This window comes from Branchiostoma belcheri, unplaced genomic scaffold (genome assembly GCF_001625305.1).
Source record: "Branchiostoma belcheri isolate BF01 breed outbred unplaced genomic scaffold, Haploidv18h27 scaffold50, whole genome shotgun sequence".
NCBI lineage: Eukaryota > Metazoa > Chordata > Leptocardii > Amphioxiformes > Branchiostomatidae > Branchiostoma > Branchiostoma belcheri.
In genome coordinates this window covers 1,207,104-1,218,007 of record NW_017804132.1, presented here as the reverse complement: position 1 = coordinate 1,218,007, position 10,904 = coordinate 1,207,104, and the positions used below count along the sequence as shown (strand labels likewise).

Here is a 10,904-nt window from a genome sequence, read left to right as displayed (position 1 = left end):
CTACTTTACAACACAGTAAGTAATTTTCTAGTTAACCGTTTTTTTCCAAGTAACAGTACCAACTACAAATAACGGTAGGGGGGGGGGCTAACACGGGTGACGACGCATCTGTATAATCTGCGGCAAACCGTTTCAGGGTGTTCTGTACCATAAAAATAGTACAGAGATTCTTTTGTTCTTTAGACCAAATTGATTATTAAAAAGATTGAAGAATACGCATGTTAATTTCTCTAGAACGATGTACCTCTGACGAAGACATGAGATCTCCGACCTCTAGTTATACATGATCACCGCTAGCCTAGGTGCCATCAGGAGCGTATGGGAGCCCCGGTATACAAATAATACCGCACCCAGGCTAGACCACCACCATTGTGAACACCATTTGCACGAAGTTAGTCACAAACACCTCTGGTGGGCTATGATCCCATGGCACTTTGCGCCTGAGAAGTGGTTTCTGTGAGTCTCGACCGACTGGTTTTAACTCGACAGGATCCTGACCTTGCTCTGAGTCCTCCGCCTTCATATCTCTTTCCATCCAGAGTTCCTTTTGTAACGCATGTAGGGAAGGGGTTCATTTCGTCATCAATTTCAAACGTGAGTGACAACAATAAGTACAAAACTTAGGGTCTTCTGAACCTTGTTACCAAGAGCAGCTGTGTGACAATAAATATAAAAGAAAAGGGAAGACTGAAAATAGGGAAGAGTAGATGAAGCTTTCATCAGGCCCCAGCAACAGTCCTTGAACTGGGACGGGGGTCGATACCGACTTCCAACCACCTTTGACCTGCTGCTTACGTCACAATCCCAGGTCACAGAAAAAGGAGACTGACAGACAGACGTGTAACGTTTTAGTATCTAAGAGACTCCAATGAGTTACGGAAATAATAGCAAAAATTGGTTTAAAAAACTACTGATAAATAATGTGCCAGAGAATTGAGGATTGCAAATTGTACTTTAGGTGCTTAAGACTAATTGTCCTTAGGTAGGCTAATTCCTCTGGCCTATTATTCACTCTATTTGGTTAATTTAACTATTTTCCAGCAACCCTTCGAAGTCTGATAGAGACTAAGGCATAAACAGATGATGTCGACAGAAAGGAGAAATACTTGATTGATAAAGTATGAAACTACAGAGAGCTCCGTACCCTGTCCTCGTGCGGGACGCCACACCGCAGCTTTCGGCGCCAGCGCTCCGGGAAGCAGCAGCACACCGTGTCAAAGAACGGCGTGATCAGCCTGGGGTCGAGCTCCTCGGGGTCCTGGGCGCCTGGGAACGAGAAAACAATCGGTTGATGGAAGATGCATAATGCTAACTTGGTATGGAGGAATCCATTCACCAATTTACAGAATTTCAACGGCTTCCTCGACCGGTCAGAATGAAGGAAGCAAAAGCTAATGCCAATATTACCAAAGAACAGATTAAAGAATCCCCCATCCCCTTCGTTATGAAGCAGACGATGGGCCAATCAGAATGAAGACCAGGGTAGCTAATTGCATAATGTTTACCTTCGCATATGGTCTGCTCTGTTAATTCTTACCAAAACACATTCACATATACGGTGAGTGACAAATCCCTCCTACTATAAAATTGCAACATTATGTAACCCAACACTAGTTACCATGGTAACAGACACAAGATTGGTTTAGGTCAGAGGTCACTGTTTGGGGAAGAAGAAGAGGAAGAAGAAACTGAGCAAAAACAATATGTTTTCCTTCATTTAAACATAATTATCCAAGACCCACCTGTGATGAAGCTGACGACCAGCCCCACGACCAGTACCGTCAGCACGGCGATGACGCTGTAGTACAGGTACGACATCGAGTACCAGTACTTAGCCACGCCCGGCCTGGGAACGAGAGGCAGAATAAACATTTCAAATCTTTGAACGCCAGTCTCCTATTGGATATTAAAAAGATGACGTGTTCAAAAACTCATTCTTCACTAGAATTATTGCAGAGTGGAACTCGCAGCCACTAGGTAAAGTAGGAGCATTATGACTAGATAGCTTTAAACAATATGTTTAGAGTTAGATGTTCCAAGGTTAGGTGTAACAAGTCGTTCAATGTAATGTAGCCAGTTTTTGTAAGCTTAAGCTATTGATATAGGGTAGATATATGTACTCTCCGAGCAGAGGTTGATGGGGGAGGATGGTTACCTTTGTATACATGGCCCGTTTTTTTTGTAGGGTTAGCGACAGAAAAAACGGGCCATGTATAAAAAGGTAACCATCCTCTTTTTCCTGATCCACATTTCGTCATCCTACCTGTCGTCCACCATCGGACCGGCCTCCGTCGTGGCAAACATGTCTGTTACCATGGTAACGGCTGACATGGTGACGTTACTGACGGTCTCGTTGACCCGGGGGCAGCCCATGACGGAGATGGGAGGTTTGTTGACCGGCGGTTTGTACACCTGCGCACCGATCCCCACCCAGAACACTATCAGGAAGGACACGGCCGTCCCCGCATAGGCTCCCTGGTTTGGGAAAAAAACACGTCACGTCAAAGTTTATTGCACAACGATTGTCACAGGTACAATGTATGGCCCATGACGGAGATGGGAGGTTTGTTTTTTACACAACCAAATATTCCTACTTTGCTGACGTTTCGGTGTCTCCCAGATACCTTCTTCAGAGCTTCTGACTGGAGTTCTGCTTCTCGCCGCTATAGGCAGAACTTCAGTCAGAAGCTACTAGTATGTAGAAGGTGTCTGATGAGAGACACCGAAACGTAAGCAAGGTAGGCATATTTGGTTGTGTAATTGAAAACCCTTATATCCTATACTTTACCAACCTGATGAAACTATTCTGGAAGTAAAAATCAAACTAATATCCAAATGATATTTATAGAAATTATAGATTACGTAACGTAGATATTTCTCAACTTGAAGTTACCTAGTCTGGTACCCAAACCTACTTAGCTGCCGGGTCTCTTTCGTCCCTTGTGTCCGATCTCGACCGTATTTCAGGCGAACGTCAAACAGTCTCCGATCAACCAATGCAGCAATAATGAGTTTAGATACGTACCAGGCTAAAAGTTGCTATCATTTACTATGAATAGGTCAGTAGATATGACCGAATGTCTGTACGTACGTACGAATGTACGGAAGCATGTCTTAGTCTGTCGTAACGTATTCTTAGAAGTTTGGTGTAACTCACCCAGACGTTGGCCCATGGGAAGAGGATGCCGAGAGTGAAGAGCCCGAGTAGAGGCCCGCCGATCATCCCGAATATACTCAGCGCAGCCTGGAATGAATGGAAATCAACATTTCTTATATGGCAAGGGAGCTTTGACCCACTACTGGAGTCACGTGATGGGTCAATCCTCCTAGACGAAGGCCTTAGGTAATACCGAACATTGGGTCGAAAGTATAAACCTCATAAGTCATGTTACTTGATAATGGACAGAATTAAGTTGGTAGAGGTCAAAGAGAGCTGGGTATTGCGTTTCCTTTCATCAATGTTTTGTGAGTTTCTTTGAGATGTTAGAATTACCTGCAAGATGCCTCCAAGAAAAGATGAGACATAAGCCATCAGCATCATCAGCCCGCCATAGATGGCCACTAAGGAGGACACAAAACATTGAACATTATTAGTGTCTTTCGAGATTGACTGACAGAGAGAATGGTAAACTATGTTGTAGAGGTCAACAAGGGAATGAGTCTTTGAGCTCGAATTCGATTTGTAAAGGAACTGTACCATCTTATTTTGCGCAGTTAAGAAATAGTCTTACGAGACTGACAGAGAGAAATAATATGGTAAATCTAGGTTGTAGAAGTGAACACGCGAATGGTCTTACCGAGGATCTTAGATATCATGGTGTACTGGGCCTCTGTCAGATCCTTCTTGAAGGAACGGACGAAATCTTCAAGTGTCACGGCGGACAGAGAGTTCAAACCAGAAGACATCGTGCTGTGGCGAAAAGGGACGTAAAGGAGCGTGTTAGGCATCCAATGCAGTTCTAGGCCTTAGAAACCTGATTTTGTAAAGCCAATATTCTAGTCATTTGTCTACATAGTGAGTTGAAACCACACTATCCCAATGTATATTGACCGTCATCGAGCAAAAATTCCCTAAATTCTGACGGAAAATGGTTACTGGAAGAGCCCTTGGTCAGATATTAGTGCAAGAAAGAACAAGAAAGACCCACCTTAGAGCGCCGGCGAACACACAGGACACGAAGAGGCCAGGCAGACCTGGTAACCAGCTCAGGATCTCCATAACAATCAGGGGCATCAACTACACATACCGAGAAAGAATGCGAAAATTATGCTTAAAATCCCCAAATCTAGAAATAAAAAAGAAATAAAATAATAAAAATAAAAAACAAAATAATTTCGTCTTGTTTCAAATGGGACGCTGAGAAATGATATAAATACTTCTAGAAGGAAAAATTATGAAATAAATGAAAGATCGGCAAAAAAATAAATAGATGAACAAATGAGTGAGTGAGTGAGTGAGTGACTGACTATGTGAGTGAGTGAGTGAGTTTGTGAGTGAGTGAGTGGGTGAGTGAGTGAGTGAGTGGGTTTGAGAATGAGTGAGTGAGTGAGTGAGTGAGTGAGTGAGTGAGTGAGTGAGTGAGTGAGGAAAGGCGATCGGGGATTTATGAACTCATTACCTGGTCCGAAGTACTGATGTATCCTGCCGTGACCGGATCACAGTCCTTGTAGTACGCGTACAGAACCAGTCCGCACAGGCTAGCCAGGGTCACGATCAGCCACAGCCCGACAACGTTCAGGTACAGGGCACTGAAAATCAAAAATAAAGAACAGTCATGCCACTCTGGGCACTCAAAATCAGAACCGTAGCTACATACACATGCGGTGAAGTCGATAAGGTACTCGTATACCGGTACAGCACAAGACCGCAATACTGTAAACATGGTACTGAAAAAAATGCTAGCATAAGATATCTTTACTCATGCAGACACTGACACGTTCATTAGACAGTTTAGCCTCCACCAGGCTTCGGGAAGCGGCTGGAAATTGGCCAAATAGACAGTCATATGCCTGCAGAGTTGGTCCTCGCTAAGAGAACAGTTTGCCGCTCCCGGAAGCCTGGTGGAGGCCCTGAATCGTCCAAATTCTGGCAGAAATTTTAACTTTGACTAGCCTGGACGATTTTTTCGGGGTTGCCATTACAAATCGGATGGCACCCAGGCTAAACTTTGACTGAGAGAAGAAAAAAATGTTTATTTCTTACATCTGTGCCCTGCTGAGCCTGTCCACGGTGAGGTAGCGCTGGACCTGCGCCTGGTTCACGCCGAAGATGGCGATCCACATGAAGGTTCCGCCGATGTGCACGGACCAGGAGGAGTGGCGCACACGGGGGTCCAGGTCAAAACTGCGGGGACGATCGAAGTCATCCGTGAATAGTTTCATCAGGTTGGTAAGACACTGAGTAAAGAGACTCTTTTTACACAATCAAGTCTTTTACTCAGCCGACGTTTCGGTAACCGTCTGTCACCTTCCTCAGACCATATACCTTCGCATATGGTCTGCGCGGTCAATTCGTACTCAAACACATCTATGGTGACAGCAGTCTAAATCCCTACTACATTGTACTATAAAATTGCAACATTATGTAACCCAACACCAGTTACCATAGTGAGAGACAGTCAGGTTCAGTCAGGTTAGAGGTCACTGTTTGGAGAAGAAAAAGAAGAGGAAACGCAGCAAAAGCAATATGTTTTCCATTAATTAACATAATATAAAAAAATATGCATATCGCATGTGGAACGTACTTGAAGAACTCCAGCCGTCCTCCCTCGTAGTTGGTTTGCCAGACCTGAGAGATGCCGCCGAGCTGGGAGCACCCCTGGATAATCACAGCGAGAAACCCCGCCACCATCACACACACCTGGAACGTGTCGGTCCACAGTACGGCCTTCATACCACCCTGTAGGGAAACGGAACAAAATTTTACTACATTATGTTTATCGAAGGAAAACATACTGTTTTTGCTACGTTTCCTCTTCTTCTTCTACAAACAGTAACCTCTGACCTGAATGAACCAGACGGCTGTGACCATGGTTACTAGTGTAGGATTACATAATGTTGCAACTTTATAGTAGGAGGGATTTAGACTCCTGTTGCAACATTAATCATTTGCATTTTGCTTTGAAAATGTTACTTTTCAAGTTCTCATTCTTTTATCAAATCTTGACAAAAATCTTGAGCTTCATTACGTGACAACCAGACGTACAAGGTGAACTTACGATAGTTGTGTAGAAGGTACAGATGATGCCGAGAGACAGGACGGCGGCCCACACGTTCATACCCGTCACTGGGGAGGTAAAACAACGTAACGATTTATAAGTAGATATAAGATTCAAGCACAGGCTCTACCAAGGCAACATATTTTTACCCCAACTTGCAATTGTCATCTCGAAGAAAAAAATGTCTATCTGTAGCTTAAAGGAGGCTGCTGGGTGCTACCTCGCAAAGGCGACGGTTCATTTCATTCATTCATTCATTCATTCATTCATTCATTCGTTCGTTCGTTAGTTCGTTCCTTCATTCCCAACATACCTGCCTCCAGGGCCAGTGACGGTGCGTACAGCACAATTCCCATGTACATCACCTGTAATACAAAACAGTACAGCTCAACTCTCCAGACCTTGTACAGTACAACGCTTTGCTTTATACATTGTACATTCGAACAAATTGAATACTATATAGCTTACAATATTGGTGAATACACGTAGATTGTACAATACTGTGCGGTACTACCTATAACAATTGTCGTGCAAAATTAAACTTTGACTGGCTTCGCTCTCATTCTCAATCTCTATGGTATTTTACAGCATCACCTAGCGATTTCCATGACAACTGCAGAAAATGGTCCGTTCTCCTTGACTCACCATCTGCAGGATGAAGGTAGCGGATCCCACCCGGCGTACCCCTTTGGAGAACCTCCGCTCCAGGTACTGTATGGCGAAAAAAATCAATCAATCAATCAATCAATCAATCAATCAATCAATTTATAACTATCTTCCTTCTCAAAATCTCAACTGTTTAGAATATGGTGAAGTGCCCTACTTGAAAATGTACTGTGAAATTATAATATCTGTTCTTAATTGTTTCCCTTGGTAAAGTGGTAAGATAGGAAGTTCGTTTAGGAATTACGCATGAACTGTTGACACGATGTCTTCTCCTTGCAGGTTACCGCAGGGTTAGCCGGACTTTGGTCAGGGAAAGTGACAGATGTTCATGTTTGTGTACCTTTTCCCCCACATCTTTGCTTATTTTGGGAGATAGGGAGACATGACCCGGCATAACTTGCGGAAACACCAGTGCGGTCAACCGGTAAAAAGTTTTAAATTCATGGACACGTCAAGAACACAATGGTCCAACAAGGTTTACAGTATTTGATTTAGTTTGTAACAGAGTGTTTTGGTCCGTCAATGAAGGTTAGACATCCAGGTACAACAAAACGTAATGCAAGAGAAAATAAACAGCTGGGTAAATTTAAGAGTCAGACGTTTTATCAGTGACCTAGAATGATAGTGGATCCTATCTGAAACGTCTGGGCCAGAGAATTCATCAAATTGCTTCATAAATTTTGAATTACGAGAAGTTTGGTAGTTTAAAAAAAGTCACAGAAAAGTTTCAAATATTATTTTCAAACTCTTCGTACTATTTCATCTGATATGGTTATTTTCACATTATTGCCTTAAATGATAAAATGTAAAACTAATCGAATGTTTTCTCGAACCCTCATCAGGACATCTAAACAGTTTGTTTACATCGTTCTTGACATATCTAAACAGTTTGTTTTGCTGACGTCACGAAGTAAACAAAGTTGGAGTCTTGTCTGGTCGGAGTTAGCGAGAGGAATGCGGCGTTGCCTAGCAACGGGGTGAACTGTCAAGAAGGAGTTCTCGCACATGTCAGGCGGAAGATGTCTTTAAGTTTTCCTGAGAAGGGTCAAGCCCCTAGCGTGCATAGAACTGGGGCACTGTGTGAAGAGAGGGACAGTACCAAATCCCTCGTCACTTTGCTCTCTGCTCGGGTTAAGATATGAGAGTTGTACTGGGGCCGCGAAAGGCCATTAGCGCCCAAACAGAGGCGAAATGACTGGGTCGTTGCGCGGGGATTTTTTTTTTTTTTTTAAACTTGACATGCGTCTCCCCTACCGATTCCCCGGGATGCGCAATGGTTCGGTCCCCTTTATCCTACCCGCGACCACAGAGTGACACACAGATGGGGGGTGCGTGCTATCTTACCCTCCCTGCGCGCAAAGCAACTCGGGATAGTGCAGTGAGAGGACGTTATGTGGCGTAGCGATTGCGTGTTCGACTTAGACCCAAGAGGTCCCGGGTTCAGACGGACGGCTGTCAGACGGAAGATGTCTGAAAGTTTTCCTGAGAAGGGTCAAGCCTCGAGCGTGCATAGTACTGGGACACTGTGCGAAGAGAGGGACAGTACAATGAGAGAGTGGGAGAGGGCGTCGTGTGGCGTAGGGGTAGCGTGTTCGGCTTAGACTAGACCTAATAGGTCCCGGGTTCGAATCCTACCCGATGTCATTCGGAAGATGTATTAAAGTTTTTCCCTGAGAAGGGTCAAGCCCCTAGCGTGCATAGTACTCACAGGGACACTGTGTGAAGAGAGGGACAGTGCAATGAGAGAGTGTGAGAGGGCGTCGTGTGGCGTAGCGGTAGCGTGTTCGGCTTAGACTAGACCCAAGAGGTCCCGGGTTCGAATCCTGCCCGATGTCAGACGGTTTGAAAGTTTTCCTGAGAAGGGTCAAGCCTCTAGCGTGCATAGTGATGTGACAGTCTACAACCCCGGCACCGCCCACCGGTGTAACATGTCAAACTAAACCCCTGATCAGCCTACCCCCAGGTACAATTTGGCAGGGGTATGTTTAGGACTGCTACACTGGACGTACGGTATATTCGACCAAGATCTGATAGAAAAGAACAACGAATAGCCTAATACAGTACAGTAGCAGTAAACTACGCTGAATGTAGTTTTCGTGACTAGCCCCTAGACTATCCCCATGTATGAAATGGAACGCCCCCAATGAAAACTGCCCAACTGCGCGCCTCGGGGGCTAAACGTCAGAAGTCAGAAGTAACCTTTGCGGTCCGTCTGACTGAACATCTGACTCTGAGAGAGACTCGCTTTCCTGTGGGCTTCAATGTCTGGTATCTTGGAAATGGATGATCACATAGCGGCTGGGGTCGTGTGGAGTAATGACAGAGCGTTTGGCTCAGAACCAAGAGGTCCCGAGTTCGAATCCTGCCATGACACCGATCTTGTGCTCTTGGGAAATGCACTTTGCACGAATTTCCAGGTGAAAATGAGTATATCTGTTGTCCCTGCGTTTGTCTGCGTTGGTGGCGGCACAAAAAAACTTATGAGTGTGCCGTCGCCATGTCTTGTGATACTATGAATGTTGGAATGGAAATATAGTGGTTGGATATCCGCCATCGGAAGTCATGTTGGCAATAGATTAGACTCTGAAGTATTGAATCATATATCCGGTACTATTCGTATACTATCGTCAATGTGACACAGTGCACCGCCTTCTGGTGAAAAGTTGAAAAGTCTTTCGTTTGGTGACATGTCGTACGTTGCACCCATCCAACCAAGCGAAAAAAATGAACTCTCGAACACAGGTCAGAAACATAGCCCTGGGGCATCACGCAGCTCTTGTTACCAGGTGTCAGGTAGCCCAGCTACAGATAAAACAGGTAAAGCCTTGTCTCTACCAGACTAACTACACTGGCTATATATAGGAGAATATTTTCCAGGAGAGTTTGGCCACCTTGGGGTTTGACTGGCCGCGCAGAGAAAGAAACAACCTTCCCACGGACTGACTCCCCTGGACAACTTTACTCTCCTTTTTGCCGAGTTCTACGATCCGTATTCCCGTACAAAGACCAGGTGGAGGCTAGGTGAAACCCACTACACCACATGCCCCTTCCCCGCAGGCGACATTTTGTTCTTTTTGTAACTGACAGATCACGGATACCCTCTGACCCCTAGACTACTAACTTACTTCTAGGCAAAACGAGACTCGACAAACTCTTGACCCCCTTTTCAACAATCTTACGAATGCAGATGTACAGGTGAAACGTCTTATGCTTCACTCTTGTACAGAAAAAAATGCACTTTTCAACATTGAAAGGCTTGCATAGCCTACAAGAGGACAACACTACATCAACTTTACTGTACAAATACAAGCTGATAGGTTAGTTGTAGACTAGTTTTGCAGTCGACTTAAGGATGTTGAGGAAAGTTGGTCGCAATTTCAAGCTTCGTGGAGCCAAATGCAAAATGATCCATCAAAGACCCAAACCCAGACTCAGTTCAGAGGTCGCCTTTTTCTTAGCCGCCCCTTGCTAAGAAATAAAGAGACCCCGCAATTAGAAAACTCCTTATTTGGAGTTGCCGATTATTTCCAGTATCTGGATTCTCAGCAGAAACACCCCTGGCATCGGCACATGGTGCAGACGTGTTTGATATAAAAGTTTGTGGCCGACTGTAAAATTGTTGAAGTGGTTCCAAGAAAAACACTGGGACGTCTAAAAGGCCAAAAGACGAAAAGGCCAAGGGGAGGGAAAGGAAGTAGAGAGAGCTCGGGGAAGAAAGGGTAAGAGGGGGAGGTGAAACTGGAAGGAAGACAAGGAATAGATAAATTCCTTCAAATATTGATGTCACATTGTCAGGATGCGGCCGTACTTGCAGGTGTTCTTGATCAAGCATTTGAAGACCGAAGTGGCCTGAATGATCCTAAAAACTAGTATTCTCGCCATGCAAGCTGTTTCAACGATGTAAGGTCTTAGGTACTTAGGACACATGTCTGAACTCACTGAAGGTTGTCTGGAGGTAGCCTGGTTACCAAACCTATTATAGCTCCCGAGTCCTACATCCTCTCCGCTATTTGCGGAGAG

At 44.7% G+C, this 10,904-nt stretch overlaps 1 protein-coding gene across 1 annotated transcript in view; it reads right to left on the bottom strand.

The window, feature by feature from the left end:
- The window catches only part of LOC109480230, a 24,037-nt gene that overhangs the window by 9,536 nt on the left and 3,597 nt on the right, over positions 1–10,904 (bottom strand). The window contains exons 2-14 of the mRNA XM_019782378.1: positions 6,864–6,929; positions 6,532–6,583; positions 6,219–6,286; positions 5,745–5,899; positions 5,204–5,344; positions 4,620–4,749; positions 4,149–4,237; positions 3,798–3,910; positions 3,494–3,561; positions 3,158–3,244; positions 2,264–2,475; positions 1,743–1,846; positions 1,145–1,266 (exon numbers count right to left, since the gene is read on the bottom strand). Of these exons, the coding sequence (XP_019637937.1) occupies positions 1,145–1,266; positions 1,743–1,846; positions 2,264–2,475; positions 3,158–3,244; positions 3,494–3,561; positions 3,798–3,910; positions 4,149–4,237; positions 4,620–4,749; positions 5,204–5,344; positions 5,745–5,899; positions 6,219–6,286; positions 6,532–6,583; positions 6,864–6,929 (1,407 nt within the window). The remainder of the gene's footprint in view (positions 1–1,144; positions 1,267–1,742; positions 1,847–2,263; positions 2,476–3,157; positions 3,245–3,493; positions 3,562–3,797; positions 3,911–4,148; positions 4,238–4,619; positions 4,750–5,203; positions 5,345–5,744; positions 5,900–6,218; positions 6,287–6,531; positions 6,584–6,863; positions 6,930–10,904) is intronic.